This window comes from Onychostoma macrolepis, chromosome 18, assembly GCF_012432095.1.
Source record: "Onychostoma macrolepis isolate SWU-2019 chromosome 18, ASM1243209v1, whole genome shotgun sequence".
Classification (NCBI taxonomy): Eukaryota; Metazoa; Chordata; class Actinopteri; order Cypriniformes; family Cyprinidae; genus Onychostoma; species Onychostoma macrolepis.
The window spans coordinates 2,699,778-2,723,959 of NC_081172.1; the positions used below are offsets into that span (position 1 = coordinate 2,699,778).

General features: G+C 36.1%; 1 protein-coding gene and 1 long non-coding RNA gene across 3 annotated transcripts in view; both read left to right on the forward strand.

The window, feature by feature from the left end:
* Positions 1–9,750, forward strand: part of pepd (peptidase D) — a 64,623-nt gene extending 54,873 nt beyond the window's left edge. For both annotated transcript variants that reach the window (XM_058750878.1, XM_058750879.1), the window contains exons 10-15: positions 4,477–4,545; positions 5,321–5,398; positions 6,256–6,404; positions 7,059–7,243; positions 8,187–8,378; positions 9,216–9,750. In XM_058750878.1, the coding sequence (XP_058606861.1) occupies positions 4,477–4,545; positions 5,321–5,398; positions 6,256–6,404; positions 7,059–7,243; positions 8,187–8,378; positions 9,216–9,359 (817 nt within the window). In that variant the 3' untranslated portion in view covers positions 9,360–9,750. The remainder of the gene's footprint in view (positions 1–4,476; positions 4,546–5,320; positions 5,399–6,255; positions 6,405–7,058; positions 7,244–8,186; positions 8,379–9,215) is intronic.
* A 4,406-nt stretch (positions 9,751–14,156) lies between these two features.
* On the forward strand, positions 14,157–16,597 carry LOC131524123 (uncharacterized). The gene is made up of 2 exons (XR_009266923.1): positions 14,157–14,730; positions 14,964–16,597. It is a non-coding gene; the product is annotated as an uncharacterized LOC131524123 (long non-coding RNA).
* The last annotated feature ends 7,585 nt before the right edge of the window (positions 16,598–24,182 follow it).

Sequence of the window (24,182 nt, forward strand, 5' to 3'; positions counted from 1 at the left end):
GACGGAGATCAGTGCGGCGTTTGGCGAGCCGTACCGATGCTAGCGCTGAGGGAGATCCCGCTGCAGAGGAGGAGTCTGGGATGCCGGAGGAATGGAAGCATTTCAAAGAAAAAGCATCTCAGTTTTCAGGCAAAATCAGCCCACTCAGACTCTAACTGGGCTTTTTCTGTCCTCTGGGTGTGTGCGAGCTATTCTGAGCCGCTGTTTCCACATGAAGTGCTGCGTAAGATATATCAACGCAGCCTTACCAGGACAAATGTGTGGATCCTACTGTAGTTATTTTAAAGTGTGATCTACTTGGTTACTGGTTTGTTTTGTTTTGTTTTGGTTTTGGTTGAGAATATATGCATTGTGCGTTGGTTTGTTAATTGGTGGTGTTTGTTATTTCAGAGTAGTTTTCAGCACTTAATGCTCATTTTAGACGCCTGTAGCATGTTTTCATTTCAGTGCCCATATTAACACATTGCAGTTTGTGATCAGTGCACAATCACAGCCTGCTTTACTGCGTGTTGCTAGCTGATGTGAAAATGCCCTCTAAAGCTAATTATCTACAATATATTTTGTGGCTTTTCTAAGAAGCGTTTGTGCCATAATAGTTCTCAGTCGCTCACTACTGTTTGCCGTTTTATCATTTATGGCCATAAAGGAGAATAGAAATGTGTTAAACCAGAGGAAAGTTTGACATTCTGTCTTTGCTGACGTTCTGCAGATAAAACGGCTGAAAGTAGTTTAGAAGGTCATTGAGATGTTTGTTTAGATGGTTTAGACATGGCTAATGTTGTTTTGACCTATTCAACCTTTTATGCTATATATAAACTACTGTTAGAAAATTTGGGGTCAGTAAGATTTTTTTTAAAAATGTTTTTGAAAGTCTCTTCTGCTCACCAAGGCTGCATCTTTTTGGTCAAAAATGCAGTAAAAACAGTGAAATATTATTGTGATTCAAAAGAACTATTTTCTATGTGAATATATGTTAAAATGTAATTTATTTCTGTGATCAAAGCTGTATTTTCAACATCATTACTCCAGTCTTCAGTGTCACATGATCCTTCAGAAATCATTCTAATATGCTGATTTACTGCTCAAGAAGCTTTTCTAATTAATATCAGTGTTGAAGTTCATATTTTTGTGATGCATTCTATTTTTCAGTGTTCTTTGATAAGTAGAAAATTCAAAATATCAGCATTTTTTTTTTTACAATACAAATCTTTTATAACATTAGAAATGTCTTTACTGTCACTTTTGATCAGTTTAATGCATCCTTGCTGAAATAAAAGTATTAAATTTCCTTCTTCAAAAAAGAAATAAAATAAAATCTTACTTACTCCAAACGTTTGAATGGTAGTGTGCATATTCTTTCCTATGAAAAGAGCTTGAATAGAAGAAATGTACATGGATCTGTTTCTTGGATGCATGTTACAATTAGTCCTCCATTAAAATTACTTTCAATATCAAATCTCCTGTCAGCGTGATTTAATCTAGCATAACTGAATCTTACAATCTGTAATAAACAGACACAGTGATCAAACCCTGAAGGAAGCGTTTCCCTGATCGCTGACTTAATTTCCTCATAATGGGAAAGAAACCAAGCATAATTTTCATGACCGTCAGAAAGAATATTCTGAAATCAGCCAATTAAACGTCACATGACCTTTCATGTTCTGACGGCTGCTGTGAACTTTCATTCTGCATCTGAGTGATTTCTGTTTGGCGAGAGCTGAAATTAATTATAGCTCCATCAATTATTGTTTGCTTTTTCTCAAGAGAACAACAAGAAATTGCTTCATGTGCAATATTCATAATTTCTGTAACTCTTTTATAACTTGGTTTAAAGCCACGTTTAATTTGTTGAAGTTGAAGATGGTTGTTAGTAACATTGTAACCCTGAGTGATGAAGCTCACTTCCTGTGATACGATGCAATGCTAGAATGTAACACCAAATCATTGAATATTAATGAGCCTTGAGCAGTTGCATAAATAATCACACGCTGTTTAGTTTCAGCATCTGAGGGGAATTGGTTAATTGAAGTCATGAAGAGACTATTTTATTTTACAATTTTAATATGAAAAGTCAGTTTCAGATGGGCAACTGTTAAAACAGTGGTTATTATATATGTCCAGTCGGTGTTATTTACTGTGTAAATATGCAAATATGATAGCCCTTTCAGAATTGCAGTGGTGTGTGAAATGTTTTTAACCCTTTGAGAGGGTTAGATAAAATCAGTGCAAATTCAAGCTCTTCCTTTGTACTTGTTTTCTGAACCAAGATTAACCTTTTGTTTTAGTGTTTTGTAATTCACATGTTCCATTTTTAATTGTTTACTGGCTAGAAATGTGTTTTTAAATGAAGTGAAAATCTCTCTGTTTGAACTGCATTGGTGCTTTAGATTAAAACATCTGTCGCATCTCATCTGTCGTGAGTGAATCACCCAGAACACAGACTTGACAATTGGCCGTGTTTTTATTCTTTTATTTTATTTTATTTTTTTATTTATTTTTTTTTGGGCTTGTTTCTTTTGAAAGCATATCTGTGCTGATCACAGGAGGAAACCCCAAACACAGCCGAGTCAAAGAGTCGCTCCATTAGAGGACGAGAGCGCCGCTGTGATTCAGAGCCCGTCCTCTGATGGTCTGATGTGTCATGATGGTTTGTTTCATGTGGCGGCAGCATCAGTCCCGCTCACTGACATCCTGATGGTAACGGGTGATGCTTTAATTAAAGCTGCGACGGACCTCACACGCACACAATCAGATAAATGGACTGCAGCAATTTCAGAAACCCATTTCACGTCCTCTTTGCTCAAATTGGGGTGAATGATGTTTGATGCTTCTGTCATCTCCCTCTCTTATATATAGTTTTAAAATATATTATTATTTTATTTTAACTTATTTTGAGCAGAGTAGATTTTGCATTTTATGAAGGGAACTTGTTGCCATGATGCTAAGGTGTTGTTTGTAGTTGTTTGTGATTGTTAGTGTTTCTGAGTGGTTGTTAGTGCGTTTTAGGGTGTTTGACTGGTTGTTAGTGTGTTGCTATGGTATTTGAGTGGTTGTTAGGCTTTCCTGTAGCTCAAATAGTAGAGCATGGCGCTAGCAACGCCAAGATCATGGGTTTGATTCCCAGGGAAAGCAAGAGCTGATCAAATGTAAAAACTGTAACTTGAATGCAATGTAAGTCGCTTTGGATAAAAGCGTCTGCTAAATGCATAAATGTAAATGTGTTAGTGTGTTGCTAGGGTGTCCGAGTGGTTGTTAGTGTGATTTAGGGTGTTTGAGTGGTTGTTAGTGTGTTGCTATGGTATTTGAGTGGTTGTTAGTGTGTTGCTAGGGTGTCTGAGTGGTTGTTAGTGTGTTTTAGGGTGTTTGACTGGTTGTTAGTGTGTTGCTAGGGTGTCTGAGTGGTAGTTTGTGTTGCTCAGCGGTTGTTAGTGTGTTGCTAGGGTGTCTGCATGTTTGTTAGTGTGTTGCTAGGGTGCTTGACTGGTTGTTAGTGTGTTACTAGGGTGTCTGAGTGCTTGTTAGTGTGTTTTAGGGTGTTTGACTGGTTGTTAGTGTGTTGATATGGTATTTGAGTGGTTGTTAGCGTGTTGCTAGGGGGTCTGAGTGGTTGTTAGTGTGTTGCTAGGGTGCTTGACTGGTTATTAGTGTGTTTTAGGGTGTTTGACTGGTTAGTGTGTTACTAGGGTGTCTGAGTGGTAGTTTGTGTTGCTCAGCGGTTGTTAGTGTGTTGCTAGGGTGTCTGAGTGGTTGTTTGTGTGTTGCTAGGGTGTCTGAGTGGTTGTTTGTGTGTTGCTAGGGTGTCTGAGTGGTTGTTAGTGTGTTTCTAGGGTGTTTGACTGGTTAGTGTGTTACTAGGGTGTCTGAGTGGTAGTTTGTGTTGCTCAGCGGTTGTTAGTGTGTTGCTAGGGTGTCTGAGTGGTTGTTTGTGTGTTGTTAGGGTGTCTGAGTGGTTGTTAGTGTGTTTCTAGAGTGCTTGAGTGGTTGTTAGTGTGTCGCTGTGTGTTTGCTGATCATGTCTCAGTCTCTGTGATCTGTTATCTGTATGTTTTGGGTTTCTCCCTCACTGTGTGTCTGTGGGTTTTATCGCACAGCAGATGAAAATCTCTCTCTTTGCTTGACATCAGTGTGTATCTGTGTTTTGTTGATCTGGAGTTATGAAGTTATCACTCAAGGTTTTCTGAGGCTGCCACCTTTTTCAGTCTATATCGACTGACAGGCTCTTTCAGGCTTTTCATGTTGCATTTTGTAATTGTAGTGCAGGTCAGTGTGGAAAAATGAAAGCGGTGCTGCGCTGGGCTGATATCTGGATGTCAGTTTTTGTATGTTTCTTTTGAAATTTGCTCATTGAAAATCAAAAATGGACTTGCAATGCAAACAATTTTAATAGTTGCATCATTTTCTTTAATGCAAAATTCAATTTCTTATGATTTCTTTTGATTTTGAGTGAAGTCTGACTGATACTCGTGTGTGTTTCAGTCTGTTCCAGCATTACTGTTATGCTCGTGGAGGGATGCGACACACATCATACACCTGCATCTGTGGAAGGTAAACACACCAGCAAACACAAACCATTAGAAAACTCACAAATCAGCCACGAAAAGAAAAGAAAAGTTCCGGTCAGCAGCACAGAGACTGTTGCTGTAATTACTGATGTTCTTTCTGAGTGTTACACAAACAGCACAAGACCTTACAGTGCAATAACAGACCAGAGGAAATCATTACTGCTCTCTGTCTGTGTGTGTGTGTGTGTGTGTGTGTGTGTGTGTGTGTGTGTGTGTGTGCTCTGAGAGGCTCATAGTGTCAGATATCATTCTGTCTCCAGAGCAAAACACGTCTTGGATTACAAAGTTGAATCACAGCAAACATCTGGATGAACAAATAAATTTCAAACGTGTTTAGGATTCAATCTTAAACACATGGTTCACTTAAAAAAAAAAAACCCTGCAAAAGTGTAAAACACCCTATAACAGTGTAGTGCATGTGACGTGTGCATTATTTTCCAAGTGTTTTGCAATCATATGGTTGTGTGTGATGAACAGACTCTAATTTAAATCCTTTTTTTCACTGCAGATCTTAAATCTTTTTCATGCATATTCAAACTTGGCACATCACGATCAGTTATAATACACTAATTTCAGTCAATAATAACCTACATTTCAGGTTTTGTCAAATTCCCCACAAGTGTATCTGAAAATACAAATTCAAAGTGACCACTACTGAACATAGAAGCATTGCAAAACTTCACTGTAGCACTTATGCATTTGTCACTGTGAATGAGGTTTTTTTTTGGGTTGCATGTTAACATATACATTTCTGTCAGTGGGAATAACTCCTCCGTCCTGCATTACGGACACGCCGGGGCTCCCAATGACAAAACCATTCAGGATGGAGACATGTGGTGAGTTGTTTCTTGATTACTTTAGTCAGATTTGTTCTGTATCAGTTGTTGATTGATGCTGGTTTTTCAGTCAGTATAGTGTTGAATATTTCTCTCTTCAGTAGTTCAGGCTGCATCATCTCTTTATGAGCAGTCGCACACTGACCCCTGCTGGACAGGAGCTAGAAAGACATTTTTCATTTTTTGCAAGCACATGTTTGAGATATGATAGGAAAATCGTGATGAATTATTTACAGTAGCAGCTACTTTACTACAATCAGAGCATATCATTTTATATTTACATCCAGGGTCATCTATTTTATATTACAGTTTAAAAAAAAAAATAATAATAATAATTTAAACATCATTTTGAAAACCAAAACGGGTCTCTGAAAGTTTTAAATTTTTTCCTAATTCAAAATTATATATACATACAAAGAATAATTAAAGCAACACCTAGATGCGCAGAAGTTCCACCAAAAATTGAGTATTACACTTAGTTATTAATAAAAAATAAAAAAAAGTTTTCAAGTATTATAATGATTTTTTCCCTGTGTCATAACTATAAAAGTATGCTTTCAATGTTTATTTCCCCCCCCTTTTTTGTAATATCATGTATGCTGAGTTCTATGTTAAATGGTTTGTTGAAAGCTGTAATAAAAAGAAAATAATAATAAGTTAATAAATAACAAATTTAAATGTTAATATAACAAGAATAGAATAGAGCAGGCCAGGAACACTCAGTATTTGATGTTGTCACCAAATCATAAAACTAAATCCAAATCATAGAAGTGGCTTTCGATCTGAACTCAGGCTGGTGTGGAGGGAGCGTTTCCTGTAAAAACTCTTCTTTTCCTGTCTGATTGTTTTCCTGGCAGTCTGTTTGACATGGGCGGTGAGTATTACTGCTACTCCTCTGACATCACCTGCTCTTTCCCGGTCAACGGCAAGTTCACCGCAGACCAGAGAGCCATTTATGAAGCTGTGCTGAAGTCTTCCAGAGCTGTGCTGGCTGCCATTAAACCAGGTACAAACACAGAGCCGGTTAAAATTCTAGGACCAAACCTGCAAAAAATGACATGTTCACAGTATGGAGGCACTGGTCAGATTCTGTTTTGACACCAAAACTCCTAGTTAATGTTTTGAAAGAAGCCTCTTCTGCTCAACAAGGCTGCATTTATTTGATCAAAAATGCAGTAAAATTGTGAAATATTATTACAATTTAAAATAGCTGTTTTCTATGTGAATATATATTAAGATGTAATTTATTTCTGTGATCAAACCTGAATTTTCAGCATCATTACTCCAGTCTTCATTGTCACATGATCCTTCAGAAATCATTCTAATATGCTGATTTGCTGCTTCATATTTTTGTGGAAACTATGATAAATTTTATTTTTCAGTTCAAAAGAACAGCATTTATTTGAAATAGAAATCGTTTGAAACATTATAAATGTCTTTACTTTTGATCAATATAATGCATCCCAGCTGAATTAAATATTAATTTCTTAATTTCCAAACTTTGAACAGTAGTGTGTGTGTTGAGATTTATTATTTAAGAACGCTCTTCCTGAAAGAACAAACAGACCCTGTCTTTGATTGATGCTGTGAAGTGACCTCTGACCTCAATCTGATGACGGTCTCGGCTCAGAAAAGTCTCTGATTGTTCACTGATGCTCAGGTGTGAAGTGGACAGACATGCATCGTCTGGCTGACCGGGTTCACCTGGAGGAGCTGGTGAAGATCGGGATCCTGCGTGGGAGCGTGGAGGAGATGCTGAAGGTTCACCTGGGAGCTGTGTTCATGCCGCACGGTCTGGGTCACCTGCTGGGCATCGACGTCCACGACGTGGGAGGATATCCAGAGGTCAGTTCTGATCACAACAAAAGAGGAAGAGATTTACTCAAACAGCAAACCTCAAGCGATATGCATTATTTTAATATTGGAAGTTAAGACACATCAGCTAATAATAATTGTGTGTCACTACATCACAATCTTAGAGGCCTGGTTGATTTTCTTAAAATGTATCCAATAAAGCTGACTCTTTATTTTTATTTCCTTTTATTTTATTTTTATTCTATAATGTAACAAATAAACACAAATGTTATAAATTGAAACCACTCATCAATTTTTTTTCATTTCAAATAACAGGTATTACACATACTGTATTTGATTTTACCCACATGCATGAAAGTGGGTCACATAAAGCCATATACTGTACCGTATAGCAAATCTCAGTTGCTTGATTGTTCGTCTTCACATGGAAACGATTTTATTGTCCAGTTCTAAACTGCTAATTGCCACTATAAGACATGAAGATTATATTATATTAACATTGTACATTTCTGAAAAACTGAAGCAGTTTATTTTGAAAAGCACTATACAAATTGAATGTTTGTGTGCTAATATTGTAAAAAAACAATCATTTGTTTTCATATTATATCAAACTATAAATTACGTTTTCATAGTAATCAAACTTGTTTATCTCAAAAGATCAAGGGAAATATTTTCCTCATGAACTGACCAAAATCAAGCTAATTAAGATTATATACAACTACATTATATTAAAATGTATTAAATTTGTAACATTTTTAAATAATTAAACAAGCATTTAAACATCTTTTTTTTTTTTTTACTGTTAAAATGAACTACATTTCAGTGCAAAAAATAAACAAAAAAAGTGTTTGGCCCGCTGTGGTTTGGCGTCTCTGTAAAGGAAGGAACATCTGGTTCTGTCTGATTAAACGCAGTGTTCTCCTGGTGTTTAAGTTGACCCGCAGCAGCGGTTGAAGTGTGTGGTGTGTTTCAGGGCATCGAGCGCATTGACGAGCCGGGGCTGAAGAGTCTGCGGATGGGCCGTGTGGTGCAGGAGCGCATGGTCCTCACGGTGGAGCCGGGAATCTATTTCATCAACCACCTGCTGGATAACGCGCTCAGCTCACCGGCGCAGTGCGGCTTCATCAATAACGACGTCCTGACGCGCTTCCGCAGCTTCGGCGGGGTCAGAACACATCAGACTTATTACAAACAAACCAGTTATATGTTCCAGCAGATGCACTTGATGGAAATTTACAGATGCACATCAGAATTATTACAAATAAACTAATTACTAGTGCTGTCAAACGATTAATCGCAATTAATCACATCCAAAAGAAAAGTTTTTGTTTACATAATATATGTATGTGTACTGTGTATATTTATGTATATATAAATACACATACATGCATGTATATATTTCAGAAAAATGTTGTTTACAATTAAATATATTTATTTATAATATAAATTATATGAATATAAATATAGACATGTAATATTTTCAAAATATATACTGTATGTGTGTATTTATATATACATAAGTATACACAGAACACACATATATTATGCAAACAAAAACTTTTATTTTGTATGTGATTAATCGCAATTAATCGTTTGACAGCACTACAGTTACATATTTCTTGATCAATCCATAACTGAGCCTTATTTTCTAAAACACCATGTAATTTTTACTGGTAATTTTGTCACCAGTTATAATATGCTATAATTTATGCATAATTACATATAAATTATATGCATAAAATGCACTATATATTTTTATTATATTACTTTATCAAAAGCACTAAAGCTCCATTGTTTCAATGTTGTAAATGTTTCAATATATAACATTAAATGCTGTAATTTATGTACAATTAAACATATTATTAATTATATAAATATATAATACACTTAAAAACATTATATATATATATATACTGTGTATGTGTTTTATAACAAACTTGTAAAGTTCAAACTTTATTTTTATGAGTATTGATAATCGTGTGTGTCTCTCTCTCTCTCTCAGGTGCGTATCGAGGATGATATCGCAGTGACGGCTGACGGCATGGAGCTGCTGACCTGCGTTCCTCGAACTGTGGACGAAATCGAGGCCTTTATGGCAGGTGAAACGTCCAAACCCTTCAGTCCCATCAGCAGCCAGAAATTCTGAAGAGATGATGATGACGACGATGATGACGATGACAACAACAACACTCCTTTTCTTCAACATATCAGACTTAAACCTGCATCTAACTGAAGGAATATCTTTGATATTTCACTCTATAAAGGGAAATCAATCACATGACAGCTATTGTTTGACTTCTCTGATGTAAGTCAGCAAATTAAATTGCAGGATCATATATGCTTTCATGTAGCAGCCGTGTAACAGTATGTGCTTTCATTTTCAGAGTTTCATATTCTTAATAAAAGCAACTCTGAACTTTGTTTAGCCTGAATTAATTAATTTGCATTATATTCTGTACTCTTTTTGCAAGTTTGTAAGACAAATGCTTATTTTGTTTGCAATGCTTATTTTTAATAAAGGTGTGATTTTTCTAGCATCATTTAGAATCGTGCGCAAATTGATATTTACTAATTCTGAAAATTCTGTCATTTAAATCCCGTATGATGTGTTTCTGTCGAAGTAAAATTGATGGAATAGCAGAAAGCAATGACGAGGAGAAAAATCCGGACACTCAGTGTGACTGCAGGAATGAAGCGCTGTGTTGCAGTTTGAGACAATCAAGTGTTAACATATGATTTCACCTAAAGAACCTTTATATGTGACACTGGAGCACAAAAGCAGTCATAAGTAGCACGGGTATATTTGTAGCAATAGCCAACAGTACATTGTATGGGTCAAAATTATTCTCATCCAAATGTCGTCCTATCCTAACAAAAGCCCATTCATTCAGCTTTTAGATGATGTATAAATCTCCATTTAAAAAAATTGGCCCATATGACTGGTTTTGTGGTCCAGGGTCACATATATGATCCTATTATTGTTTTGCTGATTTGAAATGTTACTGAAGTAAGTACTGCAGTAGATACTGGCTGTTCTTGTTCTTAATAGTTCGAGGGTGTTACAGAACAAAGATTGCTGTTTAGTCATCCGACTTCCATTAAATGAACTTCTTTCCAGTAAATCACCCGATGCTTCAGAGCAGTGTTGTTGCATCAGTTTACATCATTAATCGAGTTCACCATCTTGGTAATTCTTGTTTGTTGAACTTGTTTAAAAATAACCATCACATCCATGCTAAAAAAAACAATAGAAGCCCAATAGAAACCATCACAGAAATTCTAATTGTTTCCATTATAAACCATTAGCTTTTTCCAGTAAAACCATTACAAAACTCCTTTTTGTAGTGTGTTTTGGGCATTTTTCCAATAGGATTTAACATCCCACCAATAGAATCCATCACATACCAGTAGACACCATTATAGTTTCCATTAAAACCAATACAATTCCCATTAAAACATTTTCTGTTGTGTTTTGGGCAGGGTTCTATTGTTTTTTTCAGCAGGGATTCGCGTTCTCACTGCTCAACTTACTATATCATATCTTATAAATATAAAAAACAAAAACCCATACAGGGTTGATTTTTGCTTTCACAGCTTGAATTATAGGGGCATATTAGGCTTCGTCATGTAGTGAATTCTTTTGGACTCTCCAGGCGTGTTTATGTTTGTTTTTGAGTGATGTATTGAATAATGTCAGCTCGCATATCGTTAGTACAAAAAATAAAAAATATCGAACAAACCTAGGCCTACTTCTAATTGTAGAATTCTACTTCTAATCCTACTTCTGTTTTGAATTCTAATTTTGTCTCACACACGTCATCATGTAGCGTTGTTTTGTTTCTTTAGATTGTTTCTGGCCGTTCGGTTGTGACTCTGCTCTTCTCGGAAATCTATAAGATGAAGTGCAATTTTCAAATAAGGGCGGACACTAGGTACGTTGTAGGTCTGGTTGTGTGAGATGTTGAACTCGGTATAATTTTCATTCCTGAAAGCATCCGAAACCAGAGGTCTGATATAGTCCATTCATTATCAAACCAGCTAAACCAGATTCGCACTGCTTCTGCACGAGTGAAGAAGATAGAGACATATTTGCTTGTGCAATTATGGTCCAAAAAGTCTATTTAGGGCAAACTTGTGACCATCAGGAATACAGAAGTCCAGCTGATGCACAAGAAAAAGACAAGCCATTATTTAAAACGATCACATACTGCAATTGATAACAGAAATGCAAAGAACATCAACTCTTTTTATGAAAGTATAGTGAGAAACTTCAAAACCTAAAAATCAGGATCCATTCTTAACCCAGGATAAAAACTGAATAGAGAAACTGAGTTTAGAATGACCCAGGATTAACTTGTATATAAAGTAGAATGATTTTACTCTTTGAATATGGTTATCATTTGGTACTGTGGTGTATATTGTAGTACCATAGTTTCAGTTTCAGATTCATATGGACAAACCAGTCTGGAGACACGTATGAGGTGAATCAGATATGTGCACACTAAACTATGGTTTGCACAATCAAGGGTTTATAAGGATGAGGAGGTTAACGATCTTCACACACCAGCACTGACTAGCAATGGCAGAGGTCAGAAACACCGATGAAGGACAAAGTGTTCATGTTTTAGATGAAAATGGAGCAAGAGATCTTGAAGAAAGAACTGATGTTCTGGAAGATAAAGATCTGGAAAACAAAACAGAAGAGCTGGACGCAAAAATGGATCTGAAAAAAAGGACAGAAGCTTTGTTGAAAGCTGAAAAGAACAAACTAAAAGGTGAAAGAATTAAAAGAAGAGCTAAAAACAGAAAACGACGCTCTAGAAAAAGTAAAAGAAGAGGTAGAAACAGAAAACGAGACTCTAGAAAAAACAAACGAAGAGCTGCAAGAGAAACAGAAGATCTGCAAAGACCAAAAAGTCTTGAAAAAACTAATCTGGAGGAAAGGTTTAAAAATCTGGATATCACTGATCAGCAATGACTAGAAAAGAAGAGCGCAAGGTACGACATTCAATAAACTTACATTCTTTCAAAATAGCTAATATCGTAGAAGAGGTTTAAAATGTCATAAATGTATCATTATAATAACAATAATAAAAAAAAATTGAGTTGAGTGGTTTTTGTTTGGATTAACTGCTATTATTTTTACCTTCATAACTGTGCTAACTAACCTTAACATGACTTTAGTCATGAATTCACAAACTGTAGGAATACTATGCTATGTTTGTGCATGTGGGGTTGAATTTCATCTAATAGCAGCTGTTGTGTTTTTCTAAATATTTCCATGAATGTTTACTATTTAATGATAGACGTTTGAAATCATGAATATAACGGCAGTTTATTTTGTCTCTTCCACACAGAGATCACATTTACAACCCTTGAAGACCTCAAGATCTTTATGTCACTTGACTTATTTAAAGCAGACCAAATATGAATTTCTTGTATTTCTCTTCTCTGTCATATTCAAGCCAGACTGTGATCTTCTGCAACTTCTGTATAAACGCAAACCTTATTTTAAAAATAAATAAAATCTAATGAACATTTTCATTACACTGATAACACACATCAACCTCTTGTGTCACACTGTATGGGTTAAGTTGTCACGTATGAAGCCGTGTAAGTGGAGTTTTACTGTGTTCAGTCTTTTACCAACAACTAATAGTAATTGCCTATAAATTAACACACACACACACACACACACATACACCCTGCAAAGCAAACATACAGAAACTGTCTGAAACACTATGTCCAGCGCCCTCTATGGACTGAGTTTGTACATTTTACAAGAAAATACTTCAGTCTTTTTACTTTTTACGTTTAATTCAGTGTTTTACTTTCTGATTCATTGTAATTATTTATTTTGAATTTACTTGCAATATCTTAAACTGTCTTTTTGTTGACTTTTTTTTTTTTAGCAGTGTTTCTACCATCGGTCAGATACTTGTACATTAGAAAGCATGGTAAAAGTAAGCAAAATATAAAGCATTTTGAAAAGACAAATGTAAACGATAAGCCAGTACTCTGTGTGACAACTAGCCCCAGTCTCCTCAGTTCGTTGAGTATATTCAAAAAATGGTTAGAAATAGACCAACATCTAAATTGAATAGTTATGACTAGATGAGCACTTCATAAGTACAATGCATCATAAATCCCATATGACAAGCTGATTCTTCTTTAAAAATGTATATCTTTGTCATTATGTATAGGCCTGACTTTTGTCATTTATTTTATTTTATTTATTGTTTATTTGCCATAATATGTTTTGTAAGTGTGTTCACAGGGTTCAACTTACTGTTTTATGATATGACAGTGGAGGGGGAAAAAAAGAACAAGAAGTGAAAAACATGCTGTTGGTTCCAGTGATTAAAAAATCGTAATTTATAAGCTGTATGAAGAATTTATGTCTTTTTGTGAATTTTATGCACATGGATTTCTGTATATGCCTGTATTGCAGTTCAGTGCTATATAAATGTATTAATTAATTGATTTGTTTATAGAGTGTTGTAAGATGTTATTGTGCACTGAATGAAACATATAGCTTATAAAAGCTAAAATAAACAAATAATTATCAATTAATCACCTTAAAAAACTTGAATAAAAACAAAAAATACATGGAAAGTGTCTTTGTGTCTTCTGTAAATGACTTGAACACAAGGTCAAATGTGATTCATTTTTCCTGGCTAACACTGTTTCTCTGTTTCCTCTAGTTTTTAGTTCTTCCTGAGCCAATCCTCCTCAGTTCTGCATTTCTCTTCTCTGTTGTCCCGTAATCTTTCTATTAGACTCTAACGTTACTGCAGAAACTGAAACTGAAGGCCTGAGACTGAGGTTTGTTTAGTTTCAGTTTGAGCGCCTCCTGCTGCCAAACACAAACTTGGCAAATATGTGGTGGGCTGAACAAGTTCCTGCTTTTTTTTTTCTTTTTTTTTGTAGGATTGCGAAAGAATCTCTGACATAGAGATCATATTTCATGAGGGTGAGGCAGAAATGGCAGCCGTCAGAGACATGTATGAAGGACTGGATGTTGAAGACATGACTGAAACAGAACAAAAGAGACACAGAGAGACGCAGCTGAACGAACATCCAGATGTTCTCTTCAGAATATATAGACGTGACCGTCTGCATGTTCTGCTCTTCAGACCCTCAGATGATGGCTGGTGGATAAAAAAACTTAGGGATGGATTTAACGGAATCTTTTCTCAGTGGACTTTCAAGCATGCTGTTAACCAGCCTATTCGACATGTGATGAATCTCTCCGGTGATCGGGATGAGCTGCAAAGATTCTGTGATGAGTTTCCAGTCAATCTGGAGGAGTTTAATGCCCATGTCCAGGAAACTGAAGATCTGACAGCAAGAATAAGAAATCTGAGAGAAAAAATAGAAGATGATAGCGAAACAATACGAGATCTGGAAGAAAGAATACAAGATCTGGAAGAAAGAATAGGAGATCTCGAATTAGAGAACAGAAAACAGAGACAACAATGACACAACTCAGAAACAAGTGCTTCTTAAAACACAAGGTACAACATTCGAAACAACAGATATTGTAGAAATGGTCAAAATGTCATAAATGAATCATATTCCTATCAGACGAATGTGAGATGAGTGGCTGTTTGGTTTATCTGTTTGTTACTTCACATTAAACTCTCTTTAAAAGTTTTGCTTAACTGACCCCAAATGAAATATTGATCATGGATTAACAATATTAAGGAAACATGTTTTGACACTGTGTTTGTTTTTTCTTTCATTTCAGCTGTTTGTCACCATGAGCTTTTTAAAAAAACATGAAAACTGAGTCAACCAGCCTGTCTCATTAACAGTCAAACGAAATGTTGAGAAAACTCATATCATGAACCTTCAAGAAGACAAGTCAAACATTTACATATGAATACACACTATTTACACTATAAGCCCAACAGACCACTCAGATCATTAGGATCGAGTCAGTTAGAAATACCAAGGGTTCACACAAAACAAGGGGAGTCTGCTTTTAGCTATTATGGCGCCTGTAATTGGAACCAGCTTCCAGAAGAGATCAGATGTGCTCCAACATTAGCCACATTTATAGACTCAAAACTCATCTGTTTAGCTGTGCATTTACTGAATGAGCACTGTGCCACGTCCGAACTGATTGCACTGTATTTTATTCATAACTGTTTTAATTCATTTTAAATCAATTTTTAAACCATTTTAAAAGTTTTTAAATTCCTTGTTTTTATTGTTGTGATTGTTTTTAATGATTATTTTACTTTCTTTTATGTAAAGCACTTTGAATTACCATTGTGTATGAAATGCAGGGGCGGACTTAGTGATTTGGGGGCCCTAGGCAAATTTCGGGTTTGGGGCCCCAACACAATAACTACGTATATGCTCTTTTACGCCTTGCTATAACTAGTTTATTTACCCCTTCAATAATTAGTCAACCTGATGCTGTTCTAAAGCCATATTACCTCATTTGCTTCAGATCACAATAGAGGATGTTTTTTTGTTGTTGTTGTTTTTTAAATGCTTGCACTTGTCCATTTAATGAATTGTAAACATCTTCAATCTTTTTACAAAAAGGATTCAAATGTCATAATTATCCCATGCAACTCGTTCCGTATTCCAAGTGTTCTGAAGGCATAGGGTAGGGTTTGCCGAGAAACAAATCGTGAATGAAGTCTGTTATTAAGCAAATATCTCCAGTCATGGCATTCGTGCATTTATACGAGTGCGTGGCAGTTCACACCGGTGCGCATAGGAAAAGCACACAAGCGACTCATTTCGAAACATCAAGACAAATAAAATTAAGACACAAACCATGATACTTTCTTCTCTGAGGTTAAAGGGTTACTCCACCCCAAAATGAAAATTTTGTCATAAATTACTTACCCTCATGTCGTTCCAAACCCTTAAAAGCTTGGTTCGTCTTCGGAACACAATTTAAGATATTTGGGATGAAAACCAGGAGGTTTGAGACTGTCCCATTGACTGCCAAGTAAATACCACTGTCAAGGCCCAGAAAAGTATGAAAGACGTCATCAAAATAGTGCATCTGAATTTGAACCAAACTCACTTCAAATCTTTGCGATCTCACGACGTTCCGTTAATAAGCTCTCTGAACAATGAATCTCTTATTTACCTCGTATCTACGTATTCTTAAAAAGAGAGAATTCACGAGCTTGCAGAACTCAGCACCTGACAAAAACTGAGTGAACATTTGATGCTCTCCATAACACAATACACTGTGGAGCCTTTGCCAAACATGTTTCGCCAATATCAGATGGGGTCCAGTGATTCCCCGGGGCCCTAAGCGGCCGCTTACCTCGCTTATTGGTTAAGTCCGCCCCTGATGAAATGTGCTATATAAATAAACTTGCCTTGCTTTGCCTTGCCTTGGCTATTTGAGCGCATGTTTGAGTTGTAATTCATCATCTTATAACAGCTGTTCGGTTTTCCTGAGAATTTATTCATGTTTACTACAATAATAGGCATTTGAGAGTGTGAATATACAGTAACGACTGTTTATTTCTTTCATCTCTTCCAAACAGAGACCATGCTTTCCTCAAGAAAGAAAGAGATCAAGATCTGCACCTATTTTAAAAAAAAGTGGATGGGCCTATTTCAATATATATCACCATGTATTCTGCCTTACTCAGTGAATGTTTACATGCACAACTCTGGTTTCAACCGGACTGAATTCATTCCGATTGATGAATCTGAATAGTGTTTACATGAATGCTAAATAAAGTGATCGGGGGCCTGTTTCATAAAACAAGTTTACCAAATAAGCCAGGTTTACTTCAGTTAGTCTGACTTATTTTTAACCAAATCAACTGGCAATAAGTCAGACTAACTGAAATAAGCCTATTTTAGCTTATTTGGTAAACTTGTTTTATGAAACAGGTTGATGTGCGAGTCATACATCATAACGCTGTTTCTACATGCAAATGTGCAGTCCTTTCAGTTTCGGTTTGAAATCTGATTAAGTGTTTACATGCACTCTCGAATGTATTAGAAAAGGTATAAACCACCCCTTTCAATCCGATTGAAATTTCATTCAGATCGAGTTCAGTTGGATCACTTAAGGTGTATACATGAATGCTTTTCAGTCCGATTGACCCATCGATCCGATTACTAACGGATTATTTGGGTGCATGTAAACGTAGTGTGTGTTTCTGTATAAACCTTATATTTTTTTATACAGTAAATCTTAAAATCTTGACTACAACAAATATCAACAGACATATTCACTAGCTGTTATTACACTTTTAACACACATTAACTAGCCCCAGCCTATTTTGTAGTTCTGCTTATATATTGTGTATGTGTGCTTATATACAGGTTTCTAATGTAATACCTTTTGCTAAAGTGACACAACTCTATGTCAACAAAACCTTCACCTTGTAATGTTTTACATGCAGAATTTGCACATTTTACACAAAGTTTCAGAGAAGCATTATACTGTATGAAGTAATGTAAAAAAAATCTATTTTACATCTCTAAACTATAGAATTGGGTAGAGTGTGAGTAAAAATATATTTTTTTAAATCCTTAAGAATATCCTCCATTAAATGGTAGATCACCTGAGTACAGGTGTGTGACACATAAGTGCATTGCATAATTGTGTTTACCTCGCTATATTTTCATCAAGGCAAATGAGTTGAACAGGTAGATGCTTTTTGAAGTACAGTACTTCAGTATCTTCCGACTTGAAATTTCTAAGAAAGGAGAACTAGCACCTCACCATGCCATCCTACAGCAAACTGTCTTTTTTTTTTTTAGAAGGGTTGTGTGTTGGCGTTGGAGTATACGACGACGCTAGACTGAATGTATAGTCTTCAGATGGTTTCTGTCTGTTTTCTCACTCTCGACATGTACTGTAGATCTCCCACCAAACGTCTCAAAAGTCGTGTTTACAAGCTACCAAGCTGATAAAGTGAGAAAGTTAAGAAAGAATGAACAACTGAATTTATCAAAGGTATCACGTGAAAAATCAGCGCGTTAAATACGCGTTAAAATTCACGTGTTTTTGGCCCTTTTGGCCTTCCATATTCTGACATGCGCTTATTCAGAGCGCGTTACCTGAAGCGTGCATGCACTAAAAGACCGGCCAAACAGCACCTGATTACTTAGTTATCTTAGTTAACGTCCGATTGGGCTAATACTGTCAAAAACACACAAGGTTTACATATAAAAATAGTTATGTCTAAAGTAAACATTTGAAACGGATGCGGGCAGCTCTTAAAAGGGACAGTACTGAACATGCTGCCTATTGTCATTAAAGGTATAGTTCACCCAAAAATTTAAATACTGTCATTATTTACTCACTGTCATGTTGTACCTGTATTAATTTCTTTCTTGTGCTGAACACAAAAGAAGATATTTCCCACATTCTTCAAAATAACTTTTATGTTCAGGGGCGTAAAAACCCACCTAAAAACAGATTCAGATTTATTATTTTTTTAATCGTAATAAACATGGGCGGTGCTAAGGAGGGGCTAGCAGATGCTTCAGCACCCCCAAGAAAGACCAAAGCACTGCCATAGCACCCATAAGAAATGAAATAAAATAAAAACATTTGACTTATTACGCATTCATAACTCGTGCATTGCAATATAACTTGACATGATTAGCAGGCGCACTTTTCGAATTTTATTTTAAAAATGGATCGGTTCCTTGTGCCAAGTAGGCCTGTCCCCGACTAAAGATTTCACTAGTCACACGTAAATTGATTAATATAATAACCCAGGCTACTAACCGTCCTTTAATATATAGGCGTATAGCCTACTCCGCGCTCAAGCACACATATAAAACTTGCAATGGCAAAAGTAGGCTAAAGATTATGAATATAGAGTTGGGGGAAAGGGAAAAGAAAACATTTTAATTATTTGTTAATAAACTAGTGATTTCTTCTCAGTCAGTGTCGGCTGAAAAGATAAAGTTGCCGAATGCGACGCTGCACTCGCCATCTCCACATGAACTTTAATAAAGAAATGCACCTTTTCATTCCGACTACGTAATTAGAGATGTTATGTATTTTTACAGGCTATATCAGCCCAGTCTGTTCTGTAATGTTAGTAATACACAGTCTTGGTGTTTTTGGGGTTTTTGCACATTAATCTGACAGCACGTGGCACACCCAGTTTTTCTGATGCACACCCAGAGTCTCTTTTCTGGCTACGCTCCTGTGTTCAACAGAAGAAAGAAATGCATTCAGGTTTAAAACAACTTGAGAGCGAGTAAATGATGACAATTTTCATTTTTGGGTGAACTATTCATTTAATGTTAATAAAATAAAACACAAAGAGAAAAATAACTCACTGCTGACTGACAGTTGCTAAAATTCAGCAGTATTAAAATAACATTTCACATCATAATTTTGCACCAAATAGTATCGATAACAGTATCGATAAGTACCGGTATCAATAAGCAGTATCGGTATCGGTATCAGTATCGATAAAATGTAAACGATACCCATCCCTAGTTAAAATACACCTGGCATGATGTTTCCTTTTCCAGTAGAGAAACACACCCCTGCATATGTTGAACAGTCTCGGTATGTCAGTGAGGGATGTGTCTATAACTTGATCTTTAAACGTGAATGTGTATTTCTTTCACAAGATAGGACACAACACTGACTTTAACCCTCAGGCACCACTCTTAAGTACACTGATTAATACAGTTGGTATCTCTGTGGTCTGGTGGATGATTTGGAAAAATTCTGCAAGCAGTATCGAAACCACCCTAAAATGATTAATAGGTCTTCTGAATTCTTCTTTCGTAAGGGTTAAGCTTATGGACCTGTTGCTAATGGCAGCAACTCTGGGATGAGCTTCGAAGAACCAACCAATCCAAGATCATGCCAAATCGTCAACAATCAAATCCAGCTGAGTTAGCGACGTACAAAGAACAGACCCCAGCACACCCACATGGACTTTGTTTTCCTTTTATCTCGTTTCCCTGTGTTGTGTTGATTGTCATTTGTGACCCTGGACCACAAAACTAGTCTTAAGTCGCTGGGGTATATTTGTAGCAATAGCCAAAAATACATTGTATGGGTCAAAATTATTGATTTTTCTTTTATGCCAAAAATCATTAGGACATTAAGTAAAGATCATATTTTGTAAATTTCATTTTTGATTAGTAATATGCATTGCTAAGAACTTCATTTGGACAACTTCAAAGGCGATTTTCTCAGTATTTTGATTTTTTTGCACCCTCAGATTCCAGATTTTCGAATAGTTGTATCTTATAACAAATATTGTCAGATCCTAACAAACCACACATCAATGGAAAGCTTATTTATTCAGCTTTCAGACGATGTATAAATCTCAATTTCGAAAAATTGACACTTGGTTTTGTCACATTTGGTTCAGTTTGGTCTTTGTATTCAAGTTCCTGTTCATTCTGTTAGTATTTGTCTGGTATTGTTAATGTTTGCTTCTACGTGTGTCACAAACCTTCCTCTGTGTTGGATTTATCATTGTGTGGATTAATTAAAGACTATTAAACCTTCATCTTGCATGTCATTCGACTCAACACAATCATGTTTATTAAAGGTCAAGTTATACACACACACTCCTTTGACATACTGTACCCTGACTGTTCAACAGTGCCTCTCTCTATACTGGAAAAGGAAACATCACGCCAGAAACCTTTTTTTTTTTTTTTTTTTTTAACCAACATGAGAAATGTTTCGAAATTAATTTGCTGGACACAAACCTAAAGTTTCCTTCATTAAAATAACATCACTAAAATGTGAAATGTGTATAATGTTATTGAGACAGGACCTAAAGGTAAAGTGCGCTCAAATCACACCTATCCTTTCAAATACCTTTCAACTATTCTATTCTATTCTATTGATTTCAGATTCACGATTTCATGTGAAATCATGTGAGCTAACCAGTCATTGGACACGTGTTCATCTGGGCAGTGCCTTTGTAGGGAGTGAAATTATTTCCTTTATGAAAATAACTCCTCGTGAAGCCAAAACTTAGGAACTCTTACAATGCAAATGTCAGGCCACAAAACAAAATCTTCAATCAGGCTTTGATCTCTTTGTGAAGCCAAACACCCAGAAACCCTTACAATGCAAATGGCATGCCGCAAGACAATAAACTCTCTAATCAGAAAAGAAGATCCGAGAGAAAGACCATTTGATCATTGGTCCACTCACCCATCCTTCCCCCCTGGACTCATGGTACTGGTCACTGAAAGAACTCAAGTTGCTACTCTTACACAAATATTTACTATATCTTAAGAATTAATGATCTTAACCCTTTAATGTTTGGTATCATTTTAAAGATCTCGGTGCGATGGGTAACATGGTCTCAATTTCACAGTAGTCACTTATATTATGAGAAATATTGAAAACTTAAGTGAATTCTGTACCTCTGTTGTGTGGGCGGTCTCCTTTCAAAACCTGATAAACATTGCTCTACAGGTGTGACCATTTGGGGCACGAGAATAGCTCCTACTGAGGTTTCTCATCCCCCATACACAGATCTAATCTGTTTTGGGGCAGAGAATAAATGTTTATGGGCCTTTTGTTCTGGCAGTATTTGAGGGAAAGTTGCAAATCAGTCATGGCGATTCTGTAGCCAGAATGAGCCCATAGTGTGGTGTGTCTCTACACTCCATACTATGTATTTTCTAAGGTCTGGTATGCATCATTTACTCTTAGATTAATCTTTGAGAATTTGATGTTCTGTATGGAGATGATTTGATATTTTTGAATTTGTTATATAATTGGCGTGATACAATTTTACCTGACCAATAATAAATTGTTATATTTGTCTTATTCTGATCTCTTCTGAAATCATTTTTTCCAGTAGATTAGAGTTGTAGTCTAGTGTTTCCACAAATCTGCGTCCAGGACAGATCATACTGAAGTACCAATGAATGAAGCGGGGGCTCATCATTAGGGATCTTCTGACTTCTGTCTGTCACTGACTTAACAAGTTACAGTTTTCGTGATTATAGAAAAAATACACTTTTTATTATGAGCAGGGTTCAGCCTATTTAAAGGTATTATAGTCACCCTGCATCCTCTGAGTAAGATCAACTGGCGAGTTTGTGCCGTGCGTTCGCAGTTGGCTAGTGAATTGCTAAGTGATACTAGGTCGCTAATGAATGAATAATTGAAAGTATAGGATTTCCAGAATAATCAAATATCTAAATTAATGTATAATCGATATCTGTGATCAGTTTAATTATAAATATTATCTAAATTTAATGATCACTTGAAATTGGAGTCAGATCAGAATTGGAGCTAGATCAAAATTGAAACTAAATCATGATAAGTTCAGAAGCGCAAGTAAAAGACCGAACATGCATTAAACCTTCGACCAGGCCGCTGGATTCCGTTGTTTGGACTAGCGGGTGGATCCTTACACCTTGCAAACAAAGGATGATTCAGGGTGTATTTGCCTTGCAAAATCACAAGGGTTTATAAGCAGCTGGATAAACGAGAGGTTTTAAACAGGACCTTCACCATCTTCACATACCAGCGCTGACTAGACATGGCAAAACCAATAGAAGTGGTCAGAGACATTTACAAAGACATGGACATTAAAGACTGGACTGAAGAGCAACGAAAAACATATAGAGATAAGCAGCTGGATGGAAATCCTGATGTTCTCTTCAGAGTGTATCAACCAGCTCATCCACCTGATCAGAACAATCTACATGTTCTGCTCTTCAGACCCACTACAGATCCAGAACGGTGGATGACATTAATCAAAGATAAATATGCAAGCCTCAGTGCTCAGCAGATTAACAGACGAGCTACACAGCCAAGCCGAGATGTGATTCATGTTACTGGTAGTTCAAATGAACTGCAAGCATTCTGTACAGCTTTTCCAGACCATCTACAAGAGATTAATCACCATTTCAAGGAAAATCATGACGATGTCCATGCAAATAAAAGTCTGAGAGCAATAATACGAGATCAGGAAGCAAGAATTTTAATTCAAGAAGCAAAATCACAAGATCAGGAAACAAGAATTAAACGACTGGAAGAAATGATTCAAGCTAAAAGAGAAGGAATTCAAGATGCAAGTGAACAACATCTGGAACCCAAATTAGAAAACATGAGTCTTCAACCAAATTAAAGACATACTGCCTGAAACATGGGGTACACAATCTTTTAGCAAATAAAGTGGTTCAAGATGTCAAATTAATTAGTCATATGTGAGTTGAGTGGAGTTTGTTTGGTTTATATGTTCTGTCCTAAAACTAGTTTTGAAAGTCATTTAACACTGTGCTAACCCTAACATAACTTTTTCCATGAATGAACAAAACGTAGGAAATATTTCCTTTAACGATGCTTATGTTCATGTGTGGTGTTGTGATTCATCATCTGTCAACAGCTGTTCTGTTTTTTTTTCTCTCTCTATCTGAATATTTTCATAAATAATTACTCTGTATGTAACAGCCTGGGTCTATGGGTCAGTAAAGTAACATAAACAGATAGAATAGACATTTGAGATCATAAATATAACAGTAGTTTATTGTTTTATCTCTTTCTCACAGATGCCATGTTTTCACCTGACGGGAGCCCTTAAGACTTCACGATCTGTAGCTTTTGACCAGATTGAAAGCAGACCAAATATGAATATCTTTATCTCTGTCACATTTACGCCAACTATAAATTTGACACACTGTCACTGTTTTTTCTAGTGTATTTTTCTCAGGGTGTGTTTATTTTATAAGTCAATTTCTACATAAATACATATATTTCTTTCGGTGTAATTTCTATGTATAACTTTCTGTGTAAACCTTAAATCTAGATTTAAAAAAAAAAAATCTAATCTACAAAAATCTAAATCAAAAATCTAATCTACATTTTCACGGTAACTACACTGTTAACACATATTAACCTTTCGGCCAGATGCTTCAGTGGACATGATTAGCCAATACACTGTATGCAGAAAATATCTCAACCGAAACTACCATTAAACTGTTGTAATGTAGATTATGTCTGTGCAGT